We start from the raw sequence: 25024 nt of genomic DNA, 5'->3' as shown, positions 1-25024 counted from the left end.
AAGCCCGCCGTACATCATATTCACCTATAGCTAGGCTTTCTTTCGAAATGTGGGCATCCAGTAGAACATTTGCAGCTACATGCAAGGCATGGGCACATCCTAAGCCAGCTTGGAATCCAAACTGGTGGGGAGGCACTTTACAACTAGCTTTAATGTCCGAAATTATGAGCTTTTCAAATAGCTTGCAAAACACAGATGATACAGTAATGGGTCTGTATGACGATGGTTCATGAGCAGGTTTACCCTTTTTCAAAACTGGAGTGATCACACCTAAACAGAAAATGTCCGGTACAATACCATGTGTTAGTATAATTTGGTAAGCTATTGCTAAATGCTCCGATAGAACTGGACCACCATTCAGTAGGTGTAGAGCACAGATTTGGTCGGCACCGGCGGATAATTTCTTCTTTAATTTTTGACAAAGGTGGGTTATTTTCGCACTAGAAATCACGAGGTAATTATGCTCTTTCGTCATAAGCTGATCGAGCTCTTCGCTAAACTTTTTATTTTTCACTTCATCTGGTGGGGAGAATTCAGCAGCAAAATAATCTACCCATATTTCCTCATCTATATCACTAGCATTTTGTCCCGTACTTTCTACAGGCCTGGCACGGAGCTTCCAGACCAAATTAGGGTTTTCAATGATTTTTGAAACTGTTTCCCGTTTGAGGCTACTACTATGTTTTCGTAGCTCTTTCGCGAACCGCCGTTTTGTATAAACCCGTAATTCATTGACTACCCCGCTTCTTGGCCGGTCGCACTCGTGCCAAACCCCCAGCCAGAACTTGGCAGCTGCTCTTGCCTTCACAAGCTCACTGTTAGAGGCCCATCCTTTCACTCGCGACCCACGTCGGACGCTACGTAATGGGACAGCAACCCTTTCAGCTACTCTCAAGGAGTGGCAAATTTCGTAGAAATACATGTTCAGTTGCAGGCGTATCTCGCTTTCCGTTAGGTCACAATCCCACTGTAGGAGGTGGAAAGGCACTTTAATTTTCTTCAAAATTTGTTCACAATTGAGCTGGAACTGCTCACGGACTACTTTTTTCCAATCACGTGCTGGCTCAGGCTTGGTTTTTGGAGCACACTGGGGACTGACGGCTGGTATTGCAAAAGAGAGAGGTAAATGATCCGAATAGGCACCGTCAGATCCAACCGAGACTGACTCTAGGTCCAGTTTGTAAGTTACTACATGATCAAGATTTGAGACGGTTTTTGCGGTACTGATATAGGAATAGCACTTATCCTTCTTAGCAACTTTAAATCCGCTTGGTAAGGCGTTCAGCAATAGTACAGCCCGAGGGCAGGAATGATCGTCGAGATTGCAGTTAAAGTCACCAAGAATTATGACAGGGCATGATTTCTGGACTAAACTGAGGAGGCACTTTCCGAGCTTCTGGCATGCTTTTGCAAACTTCTTTTCCGAAGCGATGTCATTGTAATTGGTTGGTAAATAAACATTTACGAAAAACACGCCATGCATTTTGGCAGCTTGGAACCATTCATTCTGCTCGACACACACGGGGGGCCCCGAGTTAGAGCGCGTGATTATGGCTAGGCCACCAGAGGGACGACCCCGAGTCCCAGATCTTCGCGCAGGTTGAACGAGGTAATGCATATCCGAGGGAAACTTTAGAAGGTTTACACTATCATCGGTCAGAAAGTGTTCCTGTATGCAAATACAGTTATATTCTTTAGAAAGGTCAGTTAGAAGGGGGATTCTGTCCAACACTTTACCGTTCATATTCCAGCAGAATATTCGATTTTCCATTTACGTGCTAGTGTTAGGCTGGGCTTTGTTAAAGGGACAAGCAGCATGGTAGCAAGAGTGTCTACTAGAGCCGCAGTTTAGGCATTTTTGCGGATTACTACATGGGTTGTCCTTACTAGAGCTGTGACCATCGCCACCGCAGCGCGAACACCTTTCTGGTTGCGAACAGTCAGCTGCTAAATGACCAACAGCATGGCACTTGAAACACCTCCTCGGTAGAAAGCGGAACTCTTCAATCCTGAACAGTTCTAAACAAATCTTCAGCGGGTTCGCGATAGCGTTTTCAAGTGTTTGTCGACTTGCATAGAATAACTTGAACGCTCTCGTAGATCCGCATTGCGCCACTTTGTCGCAACCAGCAATTTGACAGAGTTCACTCTCGCTAACTGATGAGGGTACTCTTTTCATGATACCGACAAACTGGGGAGCTTTGACTTTAGTGGTTATGTTCTTCCTTTTCATTGCTTCTGCAAGTTGGGTAGCGGCATCTCGAGACTGGACAAGAATCTTCCATTCATCGTTGCTACGTTTCAGAGTAAGAGAATCGGAGCTTACGTCGCTAGGGCAAACCTTTGCAAAGAAGTCTTTCCGGGATTGTGGGGACGTTAACTCAGGCGGCATATCGTTTGCTTTCACAACCACCGAGTAAAGTGGCTTTGATGGCGGATTCGCTGCTGAACGGGGAGTGGGTGAGCCCTGGGAAATAGCGTCGCTTATGGTAGTACATTGCTGCGATACCCCGGCGAGCTGCTGAGCACACTGTTCAGATGCAAGTTTGATCTTATCCGCGATAGCCCCTAATCCGGCATCAAACTTTCGACACATCTCGTTTACTTTTATTCTCACGCAGGCACTGACTTCATCAGGGCAGGTGGGCACTTCCTGCGGATCAAAAATTACGAAAGTAGGCAAGGGCTTTTTCTCTTTAGCGCAAAGGGCTAGGATTTTCGCCATTTCCATCACGTTATCAGAATCGTTTGCCGTTTTCCGATAGACGTAATCATAACCAATCTCATTGGCAAGCGTTATAAGTTTCTCCTTCGCACTAAGAATTTCAGCATGATCAAAGAACTCCACAGCTCGCTTAACAATGCTTTCAATTTTGTTCCCCGCTTGCATGGATCGCGTGAGAAAGTTCAGTACAGCATTGCGTACGAGAGTCCCCATTGCTTACGTCACAGCATTCAACGCAATTTTCGGATAGCGTACACAAGTATAAGGGAAGCGTCGGGACCTGCTCACCTATTCCCCGCAATTTAAGGGTAACTAAATACCAGCAGGTACGTACGGCTCTTGCGGCAGGCACCCGCCCCTCTTCTGCTTACAACCTGTGTACGTTTACCTATCGGGAATATTATTTCGCGGCTCGCTTTGCATGGAAAATTCTTCAAAAGAATTTGATTTTAGATCCAGATAATTCTTCAGACAACCAATCCTCACTCGACAGCCGATGAAATTCAGCAAAGTAACCTTGACTAGACTGGAGCCTATGCTGAAGTCATTTACTATCTAAATCTCTTGACAGAGGTCTTGTAAGTTTAGCCTAATTAGATAAATACATTTAAATCACACAATCTTCAATTCTCTGGTCTGTTGGTGGCTTTTTGACGAAATTTCACTGGACTTTGAATATGATAACCAAACTTTCCAGACGTTTTCGGCTGCCGACTTTTTGGCTGATTTTTCAAATTCGCCCAAAAGAAATTATATTGGCAACTTCGGAGCGGCAACAGCGGCAACAAAGGCACAGCAATCTTTATTTCTAAAATCATCAGCAATGTCCAGTTTCTTCTTATTCTCATAGTCTTTTTTTTATTATTAAACTTTTATATTCTCTTCTTTTATCTTTATATTTAGCCTATCTCAGACTTTGATCTTCTGCGCTATCAAATTCATTCAAACAATTTAATAAATATTTTAGTTCTTCTTTCATTAACTTGCAATCCAAATCAAAATATCCCTCATTCTTTTTTAATTTTTTAGTTAGGCCACATGATTCTGCACAACTGCCCATTATTTCCTTTTGTACGTATACCTGAGCAATAAATCTATTGTAACCGATGTTAAAATGTTTCTTTTATCTTTAAGCCTAAGGTTGTCTTTTAGTTTACCATCAAAATAGGAAAGGTTGCAAACGATTTTCATCAGTCTTTCATTCGTGTTCGTAGTGTGAAGACCATTTATTCTGAAAAGGATAAGACTAATTGGACTGGTTTGACTGGATTTTATTATTCAATCTAGGTCGCATTGAAAAGTGAAATAGCTAACCGGTTTTGGCGCGCCCGGAGATTTAATGTTTACCTGTGCTTGGTTGCATGCTGCATTAAATCAATAAGGAAGTGGCTTCATTGCAATCATTATGGAAGTATCACAAAAGAACTTTGATGAAGCAGTGAAGATTTTATGGGAAAAAACTTAATGTAATCTGTTCTCAAAAAGACATCAACAAGTCCATCCAGTTCCTTGAGGGGGAAATAGCTACGCTAAAAAAGGATGCCTCCGATAGAGATATAAAAATTGGGTAACTGGAAAAGGAGTTGGAGGATCAAAAATTGACGTGTGATCAACTGGAGAATCAGGTACTGGAAAGTGATCTCAAGGACCGCAAATTGAATTTGTTAATTCATGGCATGCCTATTGAGTGGCCGTCTCAAACAGTTGAAGAAAATGTGAAATTTTTTTTTTATCTGTTACAATGGAGATAAGTGACCCCATTCAGATTGCGAAGTGCTACCGCATGCTCGGTGGTTCAAATGCTCCGTCTCGTCTGTCAGGCCACTTTAACGTTACTAATCGAAGGCCTCGTCCGGCACCTGTATTTATCTCAGTTGTAAACAAACAGAACATTCAGAGGATTATCAACTCAGTTCGTAAATTGAAGGGGAGCGGCATTCGTGTGTGCACGGATCTTCCACCCAAGCTAAACGCTACTCGAAATGAACTTCTTTCGAAAGCAAAGGATTTACGTGAATCAGATTTCGCAAAGTTTACGCCTGTTAAACAGAAGTGCTCGAAGCTTTGGCTTGAATCCAAATCCAAGGCCTCGTCACACTGGGAAAGAGTGATGGGCTAGTTTTTGCTGTCCCTTTGTGATTATTGTTAGTATTATGATAGAAATTTTGATTGATTTTATTACCACTTCTGTCACAGTGTTGTGTACATGTTGGGCTCTACAACCTCGTTTTCTGCGCATAATTTTTTTTTTAATTTTCTAGTGTTAGTAGGTCTAGTGAAAAAAATCAGGTTTCGAGGTCATGTTTGTTCTCTGCCACTTTTTTACCTGATTTGTCTGATTAGTGGTGCGGTGCCATTTCCATTTTTCCGTCGTGTCTGTCTGGGACATAAGGTAAAGATGAAATTTATATATAACACGTGAGTAGTGGGGAGTCTGTTGGAAGATTGGGGAGCCACCTCGGTGATCAGCTTGATCTAAAAAATATTTATTATTATTTTTCCCCTTTTGCTGAAGGTGTCTATGATGATCATTTAGCTAGCCTTCCTGCAACTGATTTTTTATTTGAAGGGGATTTAGGAACACCTGTAATTGATGGGAACTTAAGATCAGCACTTTTTAACTGCAGAGGTTTGGCTAGTAGCCACGAGTTTGTTTCGCAGTTACTTTGTAACCACAGGGTAAGTATCTTAGGCCTATGTGAAACGTTTTTAAGTAATGAAAATGCAGAATTCTTGAATTGTGATGGATTTAAATTTATATCTAATAATAGGAAAAATAGACAGGGTGGCGGAGTTGGGCTTTTTGTTCAGGATAATATTCCATTTGCTGTGAAGAAGCAACTATCTAAGCATGACCAAGAGATGACTTTTGAGAGTCTTTGCATTGAGTGTGTGACTGATAATAGGAAAGTTCTTGTCTGTGTTGTTTATCGATCACCATCGGCTTCGTTACAAGAGTTTTTGCGAATTTATGAATGCTTCATTGAAGATGTGACTAATTTGAATTCTGACCAAGTTCTGGTATTACGTGTATTTTTCAACGTTATTTAGGGTACTAATTCCTTGGGTTTAAATTTGAATAGCTTCTTCTGAGTGCCAACATGGTGGGTAAAGGAATGGTTTTTTTTACGCTTGCTTCCCAGGAACTTAAAATCTTTGTGATGTCTTGGGAACTAATCCACAGAAGAGGATTTGAACTGGCTGGGATACAAGAAGATTATTTGCCAGTAGGTCAGCTTTATGTAAATTGTAGCTAAGAAGAGTTTGTGGTAGCGTTGGTAATGAGAAGGTAAGAAAAATAATGAGCAAAATCTGAGGAAAGTTGAACCTAGATGAGACTAGTGAAAGAAAAATAAATAAATGTCAGAATGTTCTGCGAATTTAAAAGGCATAAGTCTACTTCAGCGTATAATTCAAATATAAAGAAATATTACTAAAGTTTGAAGATAGTACAACCTTTTAATAAGACTAATGCTATTAACAAAAATTCAAGTATACTCTAAAATCGAAAAATATCGTCTTTTTAATTAGCATACTTTATTTCAATTAAGAGAATGAACTATCTACCTTGATTTAAATGAAAATGTGGCACATTGCCTTTAAAGCATCCACAGGCAAAGTTGCTGTAATACTCTGGCAAAAATTTAAAAGCCAGAGTCAACAATTGGAGGTATTATCCAGGCATACATTATGCGTATCCAACTGCAAGATGAAAGACAGTTTCAAGAACAAAGCTGCCTTTTCCCCGCGGAAACACATTTCACTTTTTAAATCTGCCTTTGCGATTGATTGACAAGAGAGAGCACTAATTCTTTTGCCAGCCTAGTTCCAGAAAATTAACATTAGTCATTTAAACGAAAAATAAATATTTCATCATCTTACATAAATGAAACATGACAATCTATAAATATTCAATTAAAAATATAGTGTTTTGGAACTTTGTGATTTCCGTTTTTCCCGTTTTCTATTGTATCTGCCTCCATGGTATAGGAATAGGAGCCTCATATCTATTTATAGTTTCCCGGATATTGGGTCGAAGCTCACAGAGCTTGCTGGCGAAAGGCCCCAAGGCCAAGGAGGCCTTACTCGTTTGCTTTAGTTTCTTGTTTTTTCTGTTTTGTGTAGTGTTTGTTTTGTTTCTTTTATTGGTACTCCGCTTTGATTTTTTGTAGCGGGTCAAAAATAAATTATTATTATTATTTAATCCATCTCCATGAAGGTGGCAAGACTCTGGAAGGGACAAAGAAAGCCTTATCCCTCTCACACCAAGATATAAAAAGCCAACTAAAACAATTAAAAATTGTTTACAAACAAAGGTTCCCGCATCACCTCACGCTGCCCATGCAACGTAGATCTAGTTTGAGCCCATATTAAAGGAATATCATCATTTTTCTTTAGAAATAATCTTTCTTTTCCCCCTTTTATGTCTCTTAAAGGGGACCAGTACCAGTATTCTTATAATTGTTGTAACGGGCACATATTGCTTTTGATCAATTGGTCATCCCCCTCATCGTTCCCTGAAAGTTCTTCCTAATTTATCTTCCCAGGGTAGTATAAACATACTCGGTTACCATGTTCATTCTTTGACCGTCACTACGGATCCAAAAGCCCCCCCCCCTTGTTAAACTTCGGCCCACTCCCCTTAACGGTCCCTTGTAACTCTTTGATATTTGTGATTTTTCTTCAGTTTTTACATAAATCACCCAATTCCTGTTTGTAGTACTTTAAGAAGCCCCTCATTCTAGAGTATTTACTTAAAAAGGGATCATCACTAGGTGTGTCGAGTGTTTTTTTCTGGGGAGTATTTTTACATTGCAAAATTGGATGTGGAGTCACACGCTACAAAAATAGCCAAAAACTAGTTTTTTACTTCTCATGAACACTCCCGTTTTTCGACTATTGAGCTATGTGTGCTCTGAGCAATTTATGTCTCCTCGCATTTCCAAGGCTTTGTATTAATTCACAGTTTGTTGGAGGAAGGCAAATTAGAGCTTTTTAATAATCACAATCACGATATACCACTACATTAATTCCAGGCAATAAGCCATTTAAGTGTGATGAATGTGGTGCTGTATTTACTCAAAGGAAGAAGTTGCAGTATCATCGATGTTCTTCGCCGTATTTTGAAAATGACGAGTCAAGTGAACCAAGATATACGTGTCAAGACTGTGGCAGAAAGTTTTTCAATAAAAAGGGATATGCTCATCATAGGTAAGGACGTTAGTTTAGCCTTTATAGACTCCACTAGTACTACCGACAAATTATCGGTGTGGAGAGCTTCCTGAGGCTAAAGCAGCTACAATGAACCCCCCTCTCCCTGCAATGGTATTGATAGCTTTAATCTTTGCTCCCTCTCATAAAATTCAGATTTACTTTTAATGTTTTCTTGCCAAAATTACTGTTTTACGGGTTGCAATGTTAAAACGTGACAATTTTCTGTGGTGTCATCTCTTTTTACAACAAAAAAGGCACTTGATTGGCGGTTCCCAGATCTGTGGTATCTGCACCCTTAAATGTACGTGGAAGCCTCTGGTGGAGAGAGTACGCGAAAAAAAAAAACAAAAAAAAACAACCGAGTAATGGTGGATTCACCATCTTTGCCATTGGCATTAAACAATTATGCAGCATAGTTGATGGTTCGTTAATCGGGGTGATTCTGTGTATGTATGTGCATGCTATTAATAACTGAGGGAAGCAGTGGAAAAACATTCGGATGAAAAACCCGTGAACACAAGACATGTAAGATTTTATTATGAGAGTCTGTCATGTTGCTCAAGGTGAATATCGTACAAGCTCCTGATTGCCCCCATACTACACACATTCACTTGTAGGGCAATCAGGCAACCGCTATTTGTCTTTACCGTACTAAATTACCGTACGAAGACATAAAACTATTGTGTGTGTTTTTTTAGTGTCCCGTCCAATCTTTCTTCACTCAACACACTAATCTTCGGTTTACTGCAGTGCCTTGTTTGTTTTGGAGTGCACGACTTGCAATGTAACTTAACTAATAATTACAGATATCAGATACTTTCTCGTGGTAACTATTAGCTCAAGCCACTCCTTACTTATAGTTAGTTTCTAGGAACTGTTTGATCATTAACGTTGACATGTACAAAAATATACTTTATGGCTTCTTATAGCTAAAGCAAGCTAAATTACCGTACGAAGACACAAAACTATTGTGTGTTTTTTTTTAGTGTCCCATCCAATCTTTTTTCACTCAACACACTAATCTTCGGTTTACTGCAGTGTCTTGTTTGTTTTGGAGTGCACGACTTACAATGTAACTTAACTAATAATTACAGATATCAGATACTTTCTTGTGGTAACTATTAGCTCAAGCCACTCCTTACTTATAGTTAGTTTCTAGGAACTGTTTGATCATTAACGTTGACATGTACAAAAATATACTTTATGGCTTCTTATAGCTAAAGCAAGCTAAGTTTGACTATTAACTTTGATAATTAACTTTGACATGGATACAAAATTTGTTTTATGGCTTACAAGAGCTAAAACGCGTAAATAAAAAAATAAGCCAGTACAAATATTGAAGGCAATTTTCCGCCAAGGAGTCAAAGTTGTTAATTATAAAAAGGGAAGTGCAACGAAATCAAGAGTTTAAATTGTTATGTGAAAATTTAGGTAGCCTACATGTCGCATTGCTTTTTCATATGCATCTGGAGGAAAGGTACTGGCAAGGTTGTTTGAAAGAAATGAAGCACAAGTCTTTTTTTAATCGATCTTTTCAGCTGGTTTCCAAGTTCCAAGATTCTGATTGGTTTCAGGAGCTTAGGTGCTTAAGTGACACTTGTCAGAAATTACCGAACTTAATGTAGGATTACTGAACAATTCCACTAACATTTTCAATGTATCGGGCTGTATTTAGTCCATGATAGAGAAATTACAATTTTTTGAGCCCAGTCTCATTAAGCATCAGTGTGATGTTTTCAGCACACTTCACTATTTCCTGATGGAAAACAATCTCGAACTATCAAAGGGAGTAAAATTTGAAATTATTGAATTTTATATAAAACTTTATCGCAAACTATCAGATGGAGTAAAATTTGATATTGTATCACACTTAAAGCACATCAAATGTTATTCATGAAGTACTTCCTGGAACAGAATAGTAGAGAAATGGACTTCAAATTTCTTTGATGAAACCTATTTCAAGTAGGTAACCAATTCGTCAATCTTATATAAAGAGACATTAACTGCAATTTCAATAGATTCTTCTATGTCTTCTGAATTTAAACTCACAAATCTAACTCAGTTCTGGGCAGTAACAACGAAAGAACGTAAAAGCATTCATGATAAAGCCCTGAACTATCTTTACTTTTCTGAAGGTCAGTACTTCTGTAGAGGCATTTTCATCCTATGTATTTATCAAGAACAATATAGAAATAAACGATGTAGCTCCACATTGTTAAAACTTCAGTTGGACTATCCAAGTTCATGGATCTCATATTTTTGAATGTTAAATTAAAAAACAAAGTTTTTTTTTAACTGAAAGTTCAGATCGACATTAAAACTTAAAACGAACATAAATTATTCCGTATTGGAAAGGGGCTGTCCCATCCTCAACGCCCTGCTCTTTGCTTTTTTTTTTAAGTTGAGTTGTGGCGAAGTCAAACCTTACCGTAAAGAGCGAGGCGTTGAGAAGAGGACAGATGCTTTCACATACAGAATAATTTCAGTTCGTTTTAAGTTTAAATGTCACTCCTTACTTTCGGTTGTTGATTTTGTTGCTAGAAAATCATCGCTAAGTGCGGAAAACCATGTTATAACTAGATGGGCCCAAGATTGCACAAAGCCTCCGTTTGTACTGGTTGATCCTAGGGAATTATTGCGGCTCGGTTCTAAGCCCGGCTTATGCGCTTCATAGAGATTTGAGAAGATACATTCGTCCCTGTCCTGCACTAATTTGAGATCCATTGCTTTTCTTGAGGCCATAATAATTTCAGTGATTCAAATGATTTGAAAATTGCAACTTGGACATTACAACATTGAAAACTAACTGTTATGTTGACAGTTTGACTTTACTGGTGAATTTAAACGTTTTCAACTGGACTTTTTAGGGTTTCAGGAACTCATATCCCAGGAATGGAAAATATAATGTTTGGTGATATATAATTTATTGCCTCTGGTAGGAAGGATGGGGTGTATAAACAGGGAGTATGACTCATGATGAATAAGGAAGCCACTAAGTCTTTATTAGGTTGGGAAGGTATTAATAATGGAATGCTAGTTGCTCTTTATGTTTAAAAATTGCAAGATATCTGCCATAGTAGTACATGCCCTTGTAGAATCGGCTGAGGGAGAAGGTAGTCAATTAGATAAATTTGGCTTACCGTATAAGGAACATATGTACAGGATCCTAGATATAAATATGTAATTTTTATTGGGGAATTCTAATGTTCAGGTTAAGAGAAATAGGAATATATGGTACTCTAGCTTAGGTAAATTTGGTGTAGTAAAAGGAAGTACTAATGGTCATACGCTTCCACAATTTTGAAGGTATAACAACGTGGTTATAAATAATACAGTATTTGGTTATAAAATAGCCCATTCAATACTGTTATTGATGTTTAAAGCGAATATTAGTATCAAGTTTGTGTCTAAGGTTAATCTAAAGCTGAAGTTTAGGAATGCTAACCACCTTCCGGGAAGTTATGACATTGGTAGACTCCAGAATAAGAATTAGAGAGAAAAATTCTAGTACTCAATTTTAGCCAGCCTCGAATGAATCAACTAAATTAGATGAAGCTTTTATATATATATATATATATATATATATATATATATATATATATATATAAACTGCTGATTTTGTATTGGCTACATACATCTTTAGGAGCGAATGAGCCATCATGTGGTGTTATTGTCTCGTAAACTCAGAAGTTCAATATATAACTTTTCGATAAATCTAAACTGATTGGCTTACACCTTTGCTCAGCTACTCTCATTGTAAATGAAAAAACTAAAAAGTAAAGAAAAAAACTGGGGAAAAAAAAACCTAACACACTGAACTAAAAAAAAGAAAAAAAAATTGCAAAATTAAAAGATAACAGAGAAAATGCAAGTAAATAAAACTCCATGCTAAATTGCGGAACTAATTTTCAATTGAGTCCTGTTGTGTCTAAAATTTTCCTGGTTGTTTATCTTTTATCTGGTGTGATAGAATCGGAGTTCTCCATTAGGTTGCGAACGTGAAATGTCAGAATCAATAAGAACAGTGTAAATAGTGCTAATATCAGTTTCCATAGTATTTCTATTAAAGGTCACATTTCGGTGAATATAATTCTTAATTTCGACCGCCTCCTAAAAATTTCGTGAGACCTTTAGCGGATCAGTTGTTGATCCGCTATCTAACAAAACTAAACGTTCTGGCTTGTCTTTGACGTACTGGGTCAAAACAGAGTCAAAATTCCCGGGCATTCAGCGTAAATTCATGGCTTCGTTGACTGAAGACTTATGTTCTAATAACGTCTCTCCTAGTTCTAGATGGTTGCTTAATATAGAGACAACCAAGAACAGGAGCTTCTAGAAACACAACTTCACACGATGGTGCTTGTTTTGTCCTTGTTGTAATTGAAAAAGCTCTGTATCATGTTTAAATTTTTAAATGTGATATTATAATTGTGTGTTTCTCTTTACTTGTCAGCTTGTAGTTCAGTTTCAGAAATGTAAGGTACAAGAGAGACCCATCTGTTTATTCTCATGGTAATAATATACTCCATTGATTTGATGGAATATTTAATGTAAAATAAAATATATAGAGTTAATTCAATCTTGGGACAATTTGAGCATCAGATTATAATTGTAACACCAATTAACTAAGGATTACCACTCCTATTTTTTTCACAGGGGGGGGGGGTGACTAGAAGAAAAGTGCAAACATCTATCGTTGTGTTTGGCTTTTGCTTATAAATTGCAAACTTAATGCTGAAAAACTTTTTGAAAATTAAACTTTCAGAGAGGGCAGTTTACGATAATCTTCCAGTCCTAATGTGAACTGAAGATCGGTATCTTGAGTTTTAATATGTAACAAAAAAGTATTAACTGTCGTCTCTATTTACTCCTAAACAGAAAAACGTGAACTAATAACAAACCTCAGAAACAATAGTTCTGAGGCAAAGTTTTTTGCCGAAAAAAATTTGAAGACCTGGCACCCATTTGAAGACCCATAATTTGGGTTTAAGAATGTTATTTTTTTTTTTTTTTTCCTTTCATGCTTAGCACCAAGTTTGAAAGCACAAGTAAAAATTCCAAACGTACCCTCTAATACCACCATCGACAGAGAACTAATGTCAATGCTAATCATTTGCTTGATAAGTTTGACAGTGTTATAGAGAAGTCAGCTCTTAGTAGTTCGATTAGTAGAAAGAAAAACTGGACCATTGAACCAGCATTTACAAGTTAGCTCTACTTAAATGCAGGTCAAAAAAAAATTCTGAAAAGTACAGATAAGGAATTGTCACGCATAATCTCCAATAAGGGGAGTTTCAACTCTGTCGACTCACTGTTTTTCTACCGAGCAACGTAACATTAGTTCACTAGGAGTAAATTTGCAATTGTGGCCGATAGCTATGTTGATTTTGCATGTTACGGAGATGGTACTGGCAGATTGAATTTAGCTGCTATTTCAATCTAGGTGATGGGGCATAGTTTAAAAGCAGGTATTCATTTTATAATATTATTGTTGTCTCTTTATGAGCACTTTTATAGTAGTTAATTTTACAGGTTTTATCATCTCGAGAAAAAGGAAAAGCCTAAAGACAATTTGTGTGAAGTTTGTGGGAAAGGCTTCAGCACCAAATACCTACTGAAGGCTCATATGGGAATTCATGAAGAAAGGAAGTAAGTTATGTCTAGAATTGTTTTTCCTTTTTCCACTTCAGTTAGCTACTTACCTACTTGCTTTTGGAGGGATAAGGTCATTCCACATCTGTCGAAATAGAGAATCTCTAATATGTGTTTAATGCATGCTGAACAATTCGCTGCCATCTGTTTTGCGAATGAGACCCGCTGGGTCGACCATTGGTTTAACCAATCAATGGAATCAAGATTTTTTTTACCTGGTTTTACCGTTTCTTTTCTTTTTTCTCCTTGGTGTCTCATCCAAAAGCTAGGAGGATATACTATTGCTACCGTTTCTTGATTGTAAACCTGTGACTCTCGTTGCTGCACATAAGCTGTATTTCCATGTTAGACTTGCAGTCGAGCAGATGTGTACTGGTAATTGTCCGCAGACAATTATGTGCATACACCTCCAGGGAATCCTTTTGTTCTTTTCGATTCTGTTTTTTGAACTTTTTTACGACCACTGATTCTGCCATGGTATGGTAAAGTTTTTGTGAAGGGTGGCAAAGGCTTTTTTGTGCATTTTTGTACTCTCTGCTGGATATCAATATCTGAAGATCCATCGCTACAGACCTGAGAGCCAAGATTTGAAAAACTTTCCGCCTCCTCCAGTTACACTTGTTTTAAAGTTTGTCGAAAAAGACTCGAGTTGTTTGTAGCAGTGAATTTCTTCACTGTATTTCCTGTTTAACTAGCAAAAAGTATGACGAGAGTCTTGATAATTCGTACAATTGTACAGTTCAAATTTTGTTTTATCTCTATCTTTTCACTTGATATATCATTATTTTATTATTTCTGCAGTAGACATTTTTTAAATCTTTTTTTTTTCATAGTTTTGTCTACTTGTATGACCCTAAAAGTTTTCTCCTTGTTGAAATTTTTTTTTGTCAGGAATTAATTTGTATCCTATAGCGTGCTATTTTTCTTTAAGGTATTTATGTCCCTTCGGTCTGCCAAGAACCTGTTCAGAAGGCGACCGCTTCTTAATTGTAATGAACACATTTCAGTTAGGATGAGGGTGACAAGATCTTTCATTTTGATCTAACATCAGAAACAAAATTGTTCCAAAAATGTACAAGAAATTTAGCTAAAGGACCTTAATTTCAATGATAAACAAAGAATTAGAAAAGAGCACAGTTTTTTGAACACATAAGCAAACACTAGAAACTATTAAACTTTTTTCCACAGTGACTGGTATGTTAAAACCAAAATACATCCAAACTCTGGATACTAACTCGCTAGCTTCCGTATTCTAGGAAAAATCTATATATATAAAAATAAGTTGTCTGTTTGTGTGTGTGTCTGTCGAGTGACGTCATGTTTGTGTGTCGACTGACGTCATGTTTTCGACTGACGAAATTACAGACCGGGACATCGGGACGCAAATGACGACCGGGACACCGGCACATAGGGAATATAAATCACGACCGGGACACTCAAAGAGAAAGCGACCGGGACACAAGGAATGTTCGATTAGCAATCACCATCAACAAAGCACCGGGACACAAATGACGACCGGGACACAGGGAAGGTAAATGACGACCAGGACATAAGTAAAAAAAAAACTAAAAAAACTAAAAACAAGGTAAAAACTACAAAAAAACAAAAAAGAAAAAAAAACTAAAAACTTACAAAAAAACTAAAAAAGCTAAAAAACTAAAAAAGAAAAAAAAAGAAAAAAAGGAAAAAAATGAAAAATAAAGGAGAAAAACAAAACTAAAAAAAATAAAAATCAAAAAACTAAAAAGAAAAAAAGGGGAAAAATACAAAAATTCATTTCATCATATACCATTTCAAAAACGAATGTATATACAGACCGGGACACCGGGGTACAAATGACGACCGGGACACAGGGAATATAAATGACGACCGGGACACAGGGACACAACTACAACGGGGACACCGGGAGGCACAGGGGGATATATAAATGACGACGGGGACACAGGGAATATTCGATTAGCAATCACCATCAACAAAGCTCAAGGGCAATCATTAGAATCATGAGGTATAACTAAAAAAACTAAAAAAAAGAGTAAAAAACTAAAAACTAAAAAAAGACCAATTCAAAAACGAATGTATATACAGACCGGGACACCGGGACACAAATGACGACCAGGACACCGGGACACAAGGAATATAAATGACGCCCGGGACACTCAAAGAGAAATCACAGACTGGAACACCGGGACACAAATGACGACCGGGACACAGGGAATATAAATGACGACCGGGACACAGGGACACAACTACAACGGGGACGCCGGGGGGCACAGGGGGATATATAAATGACGACGGTGACACAGGGAATGGTCGATTAGCAATCACCATCAACAAAGCTCAAGGGCAATCATTAGAATCATGAGGTATAGATCTGAATACGGATTGTTTTCCCATGAACCATTATATGTTGCATGTTCAAGAGTCGGTAAACCTGACAGTCTATTTACACAATGACAATGGGACAGCGAAGAATGTTGTATATTCGCAAGTTTTACGTAGTTAAAAACATATGTATATATATATATATATATATATATATATATATATATATATATATATATATATATATATATAGATATATATATATATATATATATATATATATATATATAAAAATATATATATATATATATATATATATATATATATATATATATATATATATATATATATATATATATATATATATATATATATCTATATATATAAAAATAAGTTGTCTGTGGATGGATGTGTGGATGGATGTGTGGATGGATGTGTCAGGTGACGTCACCTGAAAAAACTGGATTAGGTGACGTCAAAACTGAAAAAACTAAAAAAAGGCAAAAACTACAAAAAAAAACTAAAAACTAATAAAAAAAATAAAAAAGCTAAAAAACTAAAAAAACTATAAAGGTAAAAACCAATAAAAAACTAAAAAAAAAACTGAAAAAACTAAAAAAAGGCAAAAACTACAAAAAAAAACTAAAAACTAATAAAAAAAGTAAAAAAGCTAAAAAACTAAAAAAACTAAAAAAACTAAAAAAAGGTAAAAAACTAAAAAAAATAAAAAATAAAAAAAAACTAAAAAAAAGGAAAAAACTGAAAAATAAGCTAAAATAAAGGTAAAAACCAATAAAAAACTAAAAAAAAAAGGAAAAAACTAATAAATGACGACACTCAAAGAGAAAGCGACCAGGACAAAAAACTAAAAAAAAAGGCAAAAACTACAAAAAAACTAAAAACTAATAAAAAAAATAAAAAAGCTAAAAAACTAAAAAAACTAAAAAAAGGTAAAAAACTAAAAAAACTAAAAACTAAAAAAAAACTAAAAAAGGTAAAAACTAAAAGAACTAAAAAAGAAAAAAATAAATGACGACACTCAAAGAGAAAGCGACCAGGACAAAAGGAATGTTCGATTAGCAATCAACAAAGCACCGGGACACAGGGAGTATAAATGACGACCAGGACACAAGTAAAAAAAAAAATTAACAAAACTAAAAAGAAGGTAAAAACTACAAAAAAACTAAAAAGAAAAAAAAACTAAAAACTAATAAAAAAACAAAAAAATCTAAAAATCTAAATAAACTAAAAAAGAAAAAAAAAGGAAAAAAATAAAGGAGAAAAACAAAACTAAAAAACGAATGTATATACAGACCGGTACACCGGGATACAAATGACGACCGGGACACAGGGAATATAAATAACGACCGGGACACAGGGACACAACTACAACGGGGACACCGGGGGAAACAGGGGGATATAAATGACGACCGGGACAAAAAAACTAAAAAGAAATAAAAACTAAAAACTAATAAAAAAAACTAAAAAATCTAAAAATCTAAATAAGCTAAAAAAGAAAAAAAAAGGAAAAAAATAAAGGAGAAAAACAAAACTAAAAAACGAATGTATATACAGACCGGGACACCGGGATACAAATGATGACCGGGACGCGGGACACAGGGAATATAAATGACGACCGGGACACAGGGACACAACTACAACGGGGACACCGGGGGAAACAGGGGGATAACCTGACAATCTATTTATATGCAAAGACAATGGGACAGCAAAGAATGTTGTATATTCGCAAGTTTTACGTAGTTAAAACCATATATATATATATATATATCTATATTCACAGGTGGGACATAGGGACACAACTACAATGGCGCGTAACTATTATGGCGCGTAACGACTTACGCGCGCGGGGGGGCTTGGGGGGGGCGCGAAGCGCCCCCACCAACTAGGTGTTGGGGTGGCGCGAAGCGCCACCCCAACAGCTAGTATATATATATATATATATATATATATATATATATATATATATATATATATATATATATATATATATATATATATATATATATATATATATATATATATATATATATATATATATATATATATATATATATACTAGCTGTTGGGGTGGCGCTTCTCGCCACCCCAACACCTAGTTGGTGGGGGCGCTTCGCCCCCCCCCCCAAGCCCCCCCGCGCGCGTAAGTGGTTACGCGCCATATTAGTTACGCGCCATTGTAGTTGTGTCCCTATGTCCCACCTGTGAATATATATATATATATATATATATATATATATATATATATATATATATATATATATATATATATATATATATATATATATATATATATATGTTTTTAACTACGTAAAACTTGTGAATATACAACATTCTTTGCTGTCCCATTGTCTGTGCATATAAATAGATTGTCAGGTTTACCGACTCTTGAACATGCAACATATAATGGTCCATGGGAAAACAATCCGTATTCAGATCTATACCTCATGATTCTAATGATTGCCCTTGAGCTTTGTTGATGGTGATTGCTAATCGACCATTCCCTGAGTCGCCATCGTCATTTATATATCCCCCTGTGCACCCCGGCGTCCCCTTTGTAGTTATGTCCCTGTGTCCCGGTCGTCATTTATATTCCCTGTGTCCCGGTCGTCATTTGTGTCCCGGTGTTCCAGTCTGTGATTTCTCTTTGAGTGTCCCGGGCGTCATTTATATTCCTTGTGTCCCGGTGTCCCGGTCGTCATTTATATCCCCCTGTGCCCCCCGGCGTCCCCATTGTAGTTGTGTCCCTGTGTCCCGGTCGTCATTTATATTCCCTGTGTCCCGGTCGTCATTTGTATCCCGGTGTCCCGGTCTGTATATACATTCGTTTTTAGTTTTGTTTTTCTCCTTTATTTTTTTCCTTTTTTCTTTTTTTTCTTTTTTAGTTTATTTAGATTTTTAGATTTTTTAGTTTTTTTATTAGTTTTTAGTTTTTTTGTAGTTTTTACCATTTTTTTAGTTTTTTTAGTTTTTTTTTTACTTATGTCCTGGTCGTCATTTATACTCCCTGTGTCCCGGTCGTCATTTGTGTCTCGGTGCTTTGTTGATTGCTAATTTATATTATATTTATATTTATATTTTTTATATTTATTAATATTTTTTTAGTTTTCTTTTTCTCTTATTTTTCAGTTTTTTCCTTTTTTTTAGTTTTTTCTTTTTTAGTTTTTAGTTTTTTTTTGTTTTTTACCTTTTTTTAGTTTTTTTAGTTTTTTAGCTTTTTTAGTTTTTTTATTAGTTTTTAGTTTTTTTTTAGTTTTTGCCTTTTTTTAGTTTTTTCAGTTTTTTTTAGTTTTTAGTTTTTTACCTTTTTTTAGTTTTTTTTAGTTTTTTAGCTTTTTTAGTTTTTTTTCTTTTTAGTTTTTTTTGTAGTTTTTACCTTTTTTAGTTTTTTTTCTTCTTTTGTATTAGTGTGAAATAATTCAGACGTCATATGCGGACAAACACGACGTCACTCGACAGACAGACAGACAGACATAACCCACAAACAACTTATTTTTATATATATTTATTCATATTTTTTTAGTTTTCTTTTTCTCTTTTATTTTTCAGTTTTTTCCTTTTTTTTAGTTTTTTTCTTTTTTAGTTTTTAGTTTTTTTTTTTAGTTTTTTACCTTTTTTAGTTTTTTTTTTAGTTTTTTTAGTTTTTTAGCTTTTTTAGTTTTTTTATTAGTTTTTATTTTTTTTGTAGTTTTTGCCTTTTTTTATTTTTTTCAGTTTTTTTAGTTATTAGATTTTTACCTTTTTTTAGTTTTTTTTTAGTTTTTTAGCTTTTTTAGTTTTTTTTTCTTTTTAGTTTTTTTGTAGTTTTTACCTTTTTTAGTTTTTTTCTTCTTTTGTATTAGTGTGAAATAATTCAGACGTCATATGCGAACAAACATGACGTCACCTGATCCACAGATCCACAGACAACTTATTTTTATATAGATAGATAGATATATATATATATATATATATATATATATATATATATATATATATATATATCTATATATATAAAAATAAGTTGTGGATGGATGTGTGGATGGATGTGTCAGGTGACGTCACCTGAAAAAACTGGATCAGGTGACGTCAAAACTGAAAAAACTAAAAAAGGCAAAAACTACAAAAAAAACTAAAAACTAATAAAAAAAATAAAAAAGCTAAAAAACTAAAAAAACTAAAAAAAGGCAAAAACTACAAAAAAAAACTAAAAAAAAACTGAAAAAACTAAAAAAAGGCAAAAACTACAAAAAAAAACTAAAAACTAATAAAAAAAGTAAAAAAGCTAAAAAACTAAAAAAACTAAAAAAACTAAAAAAAGGTAAAAAACTAAAAAAAATAAAAAATAAAAAAAAACTAAAAAAAAGGAAAAAACTGAAAAATAAGCTAAAATAAAGGTAAAAACCAATAAAAAACTAAAAAAAAAAGGAAAAAACTAATAAATGACGACACTCAAAGAGAAAAAAAGGCAAAAACTAATAAATGACGACACTCAAAGAGAAAAAAAGGCAAAAACTACAAAAAAAACTAAAAACTAATAAAAAAAATAAAAAAGCTAAAAAACTAAAAAAAACTAAAAAAAGGCAAAAACTACAAAAAAAACTAAAAACTAATAAAAAAGCTAAAAAACTAAAAAAACTAAAAAAAGGCAAAAACTACAAAAAAACTAAAAACTAATAAAAAAAATAAAAAAGCTAAAAAACTAAAAAAACTAAAAAAACTAAAAAAAGGTAAAAAACTAAAAAAACTAAAAACTAAAAAAAACTAAAAAAGGTAAAAACTAAAAGAACTAAAAAAGAAAAAAATAAATGACGACACTCAAAGAGAAAGCGACCAGGACAAAAGGAATGTTCGATTAGCAATCAACAAAGCACCGGGACACAGGGAGTATAAAAAAAAGAAAAAAAAAGGAAAAAAATAAAGGAGAAAAACAAAACTAAAAAACGAATGTATATACAGACCGGTACACCGGGATACAAATGACGACCGGGACACAGGGAATATAAATGACGACCGGGACACAGGGACACAACTACAACGGGGACACCGGGGGAAACAGGGGGATATAAATGACGACCGGGACAAAAAAACTAAAAAGAAAAAAAAACTAAAAACTAATAAAAAAACTAAAAAATCTAAAAATCTAAATAAGCTAAAAAAGAAAAAAAAGGAAAAAAATAAAGGAGAAAAACAAAACTAAAAAACGAATGTATATACAGACCGGGACACCGGGATACAAATGACGACCGGGACCCGGGACACAGGGAATATAAATGACGACCGGGACACAGGGACACAACTACAACGGGGACACCGGGGGAAACAGGGGGATGTAAATGACGACCGGGACACCGGGACAGGGAATGGTCGATTAGCAATCACCATCAACAAAGCTCAAGGGCAATCATTAGAATCATGAGGTATAGATCTGAATACAGATTGTTTTCCCATGGACCATTATATGTTGCATGTTCAAGAGTCGGTAAACCTGACAATCTATTTATATGCAAAGACAATGGGACAGCAAAGAATGTTGTATATTCGCAAGTTTTACGTAGTTAAAACCATATATATATATCTATCTATATTCACAGGTGGGACATAGGGACACAACTACAATGGCGCGTAACTATTATGGCGCGTAACGACTTACGCGCGCGGGGGGGCTTGGGGGGGGCGCGAAGCGCCCCCACCAACTAGGTGTTGGGGTGGCGCGAAGCGCCACCCCAACAGCTAGTATATATATATATATATATATATATATCTATATATATAAAAATAAGTTGTCTGTCCGTTACGCCAGATTATATCTTCTATATATAAAAAAGAAAACAAACTAGAATGTAAAAACTGGAAATTGCATAAATATTTCGAAATATTTTGACAATAGATTAAAGTAATTCGAAAAAAGAAAAATGGAATAACTAAAAAAAAAACTAAAAAGAAAAAACTAAAAATTAAAAATTAAAAAAATTAAAAAAAAAAAAAAACCTAAAAAGAAAAAACCTAAAAAAATAAAAAAGATAAAAACTAAAAAAAAGCTAAAAAAGCTAAAAAACTAAAAAAAAAAGAAAAAACTATAAAAAAACAAACTGGGAATTGCACAAATATTTCAATATATTTTGACAATAGATTAAAGTAATTCGAAAACCTTAAAACAGATACCCCAAATTTGAGGTTTAATATAAATTGTTGGAGCTTTAGCATGCTTGGCACGTAAAGATTTTTCCAAGTGTCAATGTTAGAATGAACATTGACAAATTGAAGAAAATAAATCAATAAAAAGAAGAAACTAAAAAACGAAAAAACTAAAAAAGAAAAAAAAACTAAAGAAGAAACTGTATCTATATATATAAAAATCTATATATCTATACTAGCTGTTGGGGTGGCGCTTCGCGCCACCCCAACACCTAGTTGGTGGGGGCGCTTCGCGCCCCCCCCAAGCCCCCCCGCGCGCGTAAGTCGTTACGCGCCATAATAGTTACGCGCCATTGTAGTTGTGTCCCTATGTCCCACCTGTGAATATAGATATATATATATATATATGGTTTTAACTACGTAAAACTTGCGAATATACAACATTCTTTGCTGTCCCATTGTCTTTGCATATAAATAGATTGTCAGGTTATCCCCCTGTTTCCCCCGGTGTCCCCGTTGTAGTTGTGTCCCTGTGTCCCGGTCGTCATTTATATTCCCTGTGTCCCGGGTCCCGGTCATCATTTGTATCCCGGTGTCCCGGTCTGTATATACATTCGTTTTTTAGTTTTGTTTTTCTCCTTTATTTTTTTCCTTTTTTTTTCTTTTTTAGCTTATTTAGATTTTTAGATTTTTTAGTTTTTTTTATTAGTTTTTAGTTTTTATTTCTTTTTAGTTTTTTTGTCCCGGTCGTCATTTATATCCCCCTGTTTCCCCCGGTGTCCCCGTTGTAGTTGTGTCCCTGTGTCCCGGTCGTTATTTATATTCCCTGTGTCCCGGTCGTCATTTGTATCCCGGTGTACCGGTCTGTATATACATTCGTTTTTTAGTTTTGTTTTTCTCCTTTATTTTTTTCCTTTTTTTTTCTTTTTTAGTTTATTTAGATTTTTAGATTTTTTAGTTTTTTTATTAGTTTTTAGTTTTTTTTTCTTTTTAGTTTTTTTGTAGTTTTTACCTTCTTTTTAGTTTTGTTAATTTTTTTTTTTACTTGTGTCCTGGTCGTCATTTATACTCCCTGTGTCCCGGTGCTTTGTTGATTGCACCTTTTTTTAGTTTTTTTAGTTTTTTAGCTTTTTTATTTTTTTTATTAGTTTTTAGTTTTTTTGTAGTTTTTGCCTTTTTTTTTAGTTTTTTGTCCTGGTCGCTTTCTCTTTGAGTGTCGTCATTTATTAGTTTTTTCCTTTTTTTTTTTAGTTTTTTATTGGTTTTTACCTTTATTTTAGCTTATTTTTCAGTTTTTTCCTTTTTTTTAGTTTTTTTTTATTTTTTATTTTTTTTAGTTTTTTACCTTTTTTTAGTTTTTTTAGTTTTTTTAGTTTTTTAGCTTTTTTACTTTTTTTATTAGTTTTTAATATTTTTTTTCTAGTTTTTGCCTTTTTTTAGTTTTTTCAGTTTTTTTTTTAGTTTTTTATTGGTTTTTACCTTTATAGTTTTTTTAGTTTTTTAGCTTTTTTATTTTTTTTATTAGTTTTTAGTTTTTTTTGTAGTTTTTGCCTTTTTTTAGTTTTTTCAGTTTTGACGTCACCTAATCCAGTTTTTTCAGGTGACGTCACCTGACACATCCATCCACACATCCATCCATCCATCCATCCACAGACAACTTATTTTTATATATATAGATATATAAAAATAAGTTGTCTGTGTGTGGATCTGTGGATGGATCAGGTGACGTCACCTGAAAAAACTGGATCAGGTGACGTCAAAACTGAAAAAACTAAAAAAAGGCAAAAACTACAAAAAAAAACTAAAAACTAATAAAAAAAATAAAAAAGCTAAAAAACTAAAAAAACTAAAAAAGGCAAAAACTACAAAAAAAACTAAAAACTAATAAAAAAGCTAAAAAACTAAAAAAACTAAAAAAAGGCAAAAACTACAAAAAAAACTAAAAACTAATAAAAAAAATAAAAAAGCTAAAAAACTAAAAAAACTAAAAAAACTAAAAAAAGGTAAAAAACTAAAAAAACTAAAAACTAAAAAAAACTAAAAAAAAGGAAAAAACTGAAAAATAAGCTAAAATAAAGGTAAAAACCAATAAAAAACTAAAAAAAAAACTGAAAAAACTAAGAAAAAGCAAAAACTACAAAAAAAACTAAAAACTAATAAAAAAAAGTAAAAAAGCTAAAAAACTAAAAAAAATAAAAAAACTAAAAAAAGGTAAAAAACTAAAAAAAATAAAAAATAAAAAAAAACTAAAAAAAAGGAAAAAACTGAAAAATAAGCTAAAATAAAGGTAAAAACCAATAAAAAACTAAAAAGAAAAAAAGGAAAAAACTAAAAAAAATTTTCATCTAAAAAACTAAAAAAAACTAAAAAAGGTAAAAACTAAAAGAACTGAAAAAGAAAAAAATAAATGACGACACTCAAAGAGAAAGCGACCAGGACAAAATAAAATGTTCGATTAGCAATCAACAAAGCACCGGGACACAGGGAGTATAAATGACGACCAGGACATAAGTAAAAAAAAAAACTAACAAAACTAAAAAGAAGGTAAAAACTACAAAAAAACTAAAAAGAAAAAAAAACTAAAAACTAATAAAAGAACTAAAAAATCTAAAAATCTAAATAAACTAAAAAAGAAAAAAAAAGGAAAAAAATAAAGGAGAAAAACAAAACTTAAAAAAAGGCAAAAACTACAAAAAAAAACTAAAAACTAATAAAAAAAGTAAAAAAGCTAAAAAACTAAAAAAACTAAAAAAACTAAAAAAAGGTAAAAAACTAAAAAAAAATAAAAAATAAAAAAAAACTAAAAAAAAGGAAAAAACTGAAAAATAAGCTAAAATAAAGGTAAAAACCAATAAAAAACTAAAAAGAAAAAAAGGACAAAAGGAATGTTCGATTAGCAATCAACAAAGCACCGGGACACAGGGAGTATAAATGACGACCAGGACATAAGTAAAAAAAAAAAACTAACAAAACTAA

General features: G+C 34.2%; 2 protein-coding genes across 3 annotated transcripts in view; both read left to right on the top strand.

Annotated features, from left to right (window-relative positions):
• Positions 1-25024, top strand: part of LOC136029163 (uncharacterized) — a 902097-nt gene that overhangs the window by 692105 nt on the left and 184968 nt on the right. The window lies entirely within an intron of this gene.
• LOC136029112 (gastrula zinc finger protein XlCGF7.1-like) overlaps positions 1-25024 on the top strand; it is a gene marked incomplete at its 5' end in the record, with an annotated part of 52899 nt that overhangs the window by 14191 nt on the left and 13684 nt on the right. Inside the window, 2 exon segments of the mRNA XM_065707189.1 lie at positions 7762-7936; positions 13472-13588. Coding sequence (XP_065563261.1) covers positions 13566-13588 — 23 coding nt within the window.

The sequence above is a fragment of the Artemia franciscana genome, chromosome 1, assembly GCF_032884065.1.
Source record: "Artemia franciscana chromosome 1, ASM3288406v1, whole genome shotgun sequence".
NCBI classification, from domain to species: Eukaryota; Metazoa; Arthropoda; class Branchiopoda; order Anostraca; family Artemiidae; genus Artemia; species Artemia franciscana.
Note: the sequence above shows the minus strand (reverse complement) of the source record. Positions and strands in the feature narration are given on the sequence as shown.